The sequence below is a fragment of the Verticillium alfalfae genome, genomic scaffold, assembly GCF_000150825.1.
Source record: "Verticillium alfalfae VaMs.102 supercont1.6 genomic scaffold, whole genome shotgun sequence".
Lineage (NCBI taxonomy): Eukaryota > Fungi > Ascomycota > Sordariomycetes > Glomerellales > Plectosphaerellaceae > Verticillium > Verticillium alfalfae.
This window is the reverse complement of record NW_003315033.1, coordinates 422184-424242: the sequence shown is the minus strand read 5'-3', so window position 1 is coordinate 424242 and position 2059 is coordinate 422184. Positions and strand designations below refer to the sequence as shown.

The window sequence follows — 2059 nt, the reverse complement described above, 5'->3', positions numbered from 1 at the left end:
CCATGGGACCACGGGTCTGTCCTGATAAGGGTGTCTCTAACGAGGATTTGTTAGACGCGTCCTGAAATTTAGCCTGGCTCGACTCATGGTTCCCTTCGTACTCCCATTTCTGTCTGTCTTTGTTTCTTTCTTTTTTTTTGCTATACACAACCGGGCCAGACCCTCCATATATTCAATGACTTCTCTGGAGTCATTTGATCACAAGCGTAGACTGTTGCGGGATGAGAACGAAGTGCCGACGATCGGAGGGTTAAGTGGCTAATTGGGCCGATATCACACGTGAAAATACTAGAGATGAATATAGAAGCTGTTTTTGGTCACGGCGACGTCTGTTAGTGTGTCATGTGTGAGTGTTGTTCTTCGTTGATCAGGACGTGAGGTCGCGGGTGGACTCATCATAAGTCGCAAAAGAGACGTCGCTCGTGAGTGGACATGCGAGCTGAACCGCACTGACAGGCTGTCAAACCGACCGCGACACTAACGCGTCATGTAACAGTACTTCAAACCAATTCGGGACTCAATGTGACTTACTTGAATACTTAGCAGCGGATTCTTGTTGCTGCACCCAAGTGGGCATGCTTCCAGGGGAGAGCGCATGTAACTAATAGCCAACCTCTTCGACCGGGATCCAGATCGAGCTCGACTCTACATATGCAAGTAGATCTGAGCATGTCCTTGTCGCATCTACCTCGTACGGGAAAGGCAAGACGTACTTGTTGTATCAAAACTCGACTGATGATGACCTCAGCGTTGAGATCTCCAAGAGCGTACGTCGAGTTGCATCGCGCAGCCTTGAGACAGGTCGTCAATCGTGGGCTCTCGCAGTGGCTCCGACATTGCGCAAGATTCGCAACCGCGGGATCTTAGTCAATATTGACCGACTGTTTCCTGTCAACAGATGTTTCTCGGATCTTCCATCTCATATGGCGCAGCTGAATGTGCCGGACGAGATTTTCTTTAGATGGTATGCCTAGTCTGCACGAGACGTCGAGCCTGTCAAAGGTAAGTCAATCTGGAAACCAATAGCAGAATCAATCGTCTTCACATGACCTTCTCAGTCACTTATTTAACGCACTGCAACCGCATTCATCTTATCTTGTGTTCTTTCTTTTGTCAGAAGCATACCAGGGCATTGTATTCACTCGTGATATCACAGCCTTGTCGCCTCTTTAAAGAGCAGGAGCGCCGTGGGGGCTCTTTCCCGTGAGAAAGAATCTTCATACATCAGCTAGCCTTATCATCAACGGCCTGTATTCCTACCAGACATTTCCACTTTCTACGATTTGTGCCTCGTATTACTTTTACATATTTCCCAGCTTGACCAGTTTCTATCGACGTAACGCTGGCCTTCGCGATGACGCGTCGCAAGTTTCGTGCCGATGTGGCAGCCGCCATAAATATATCAATCCCGGGCATTTCTTCTGTGAGCCTTGGCCCTGATGACGGTGAGGTCGTTTGCATCTACACTAGTAATCGATCTGCGGCTCAGATACCTCTACGTCTCACCACTGCAAGTGTCGACGACTATCCGCATCATCAAGGCTTCCACGGGAGCACCGAATGCGATGATATTCCCAGCAGTATCATGGGTATCCTTGGCCGCCTTGTCTACTCGACGCAAGGCAGGTCAGTGATCGACAGCCTCGCGATCCTTTCGAACCAGCTGGAAACCGCGCTTGGGTCGGCTGCCACGGCGCAGAAATCTGAAGACCATGTCTCTGTTGCCGATGCCACCGACTCTTGGCCTGAGGATGAGATCGACGGTGACACGGATGTTGAATTTGAGGACTATGATCTCGAGATTCACGACAATACAGCAAGTGGGATAGACTTGCATCCTATCGCGGCTAGCAGCCAGAACCAAGTCAAGAGGAATGTTCGCCTACGCGAGGATCTCGCCAAGGCAAGAGAGGTTGGCTTCGGATTGGCCTTTGGCCCAACGATGACATAGTCTCGCTGAGCCTCAGAAATCGGAAAGCTGGGCCTCTCCGGGGAGAACGCTTCCAAGCCTGGCATGTCGAAGCCGAACCGACTACATTGTTCTCCTTTTTCACGGTAT

General features: G+C 50.3%; 1 protein-coding gene across 1 annotated transcript in view; it reads left to right on the top strand.

Annotated features, from left to right (window-relative positions):
- Positions 1–1354: 1354 nt before the first annotated feature.
- Positions 1355–2059, top strand: part of VDBG_05226 (conserved hypothetical protein) — a gene marked incomplete at both ends in the record, with an annotated part of 3505 nt that continues 2800 nt past the window's right edge. The window contains one exon of the mRNA XM_003004067.1: positions 1355–1912. Coding sequence (XP_003004113.1) covers positions 1355–1912 — 558 coding nt within the window. The remainder of the gene's footprint in view (positions 1913–2059) is intronic.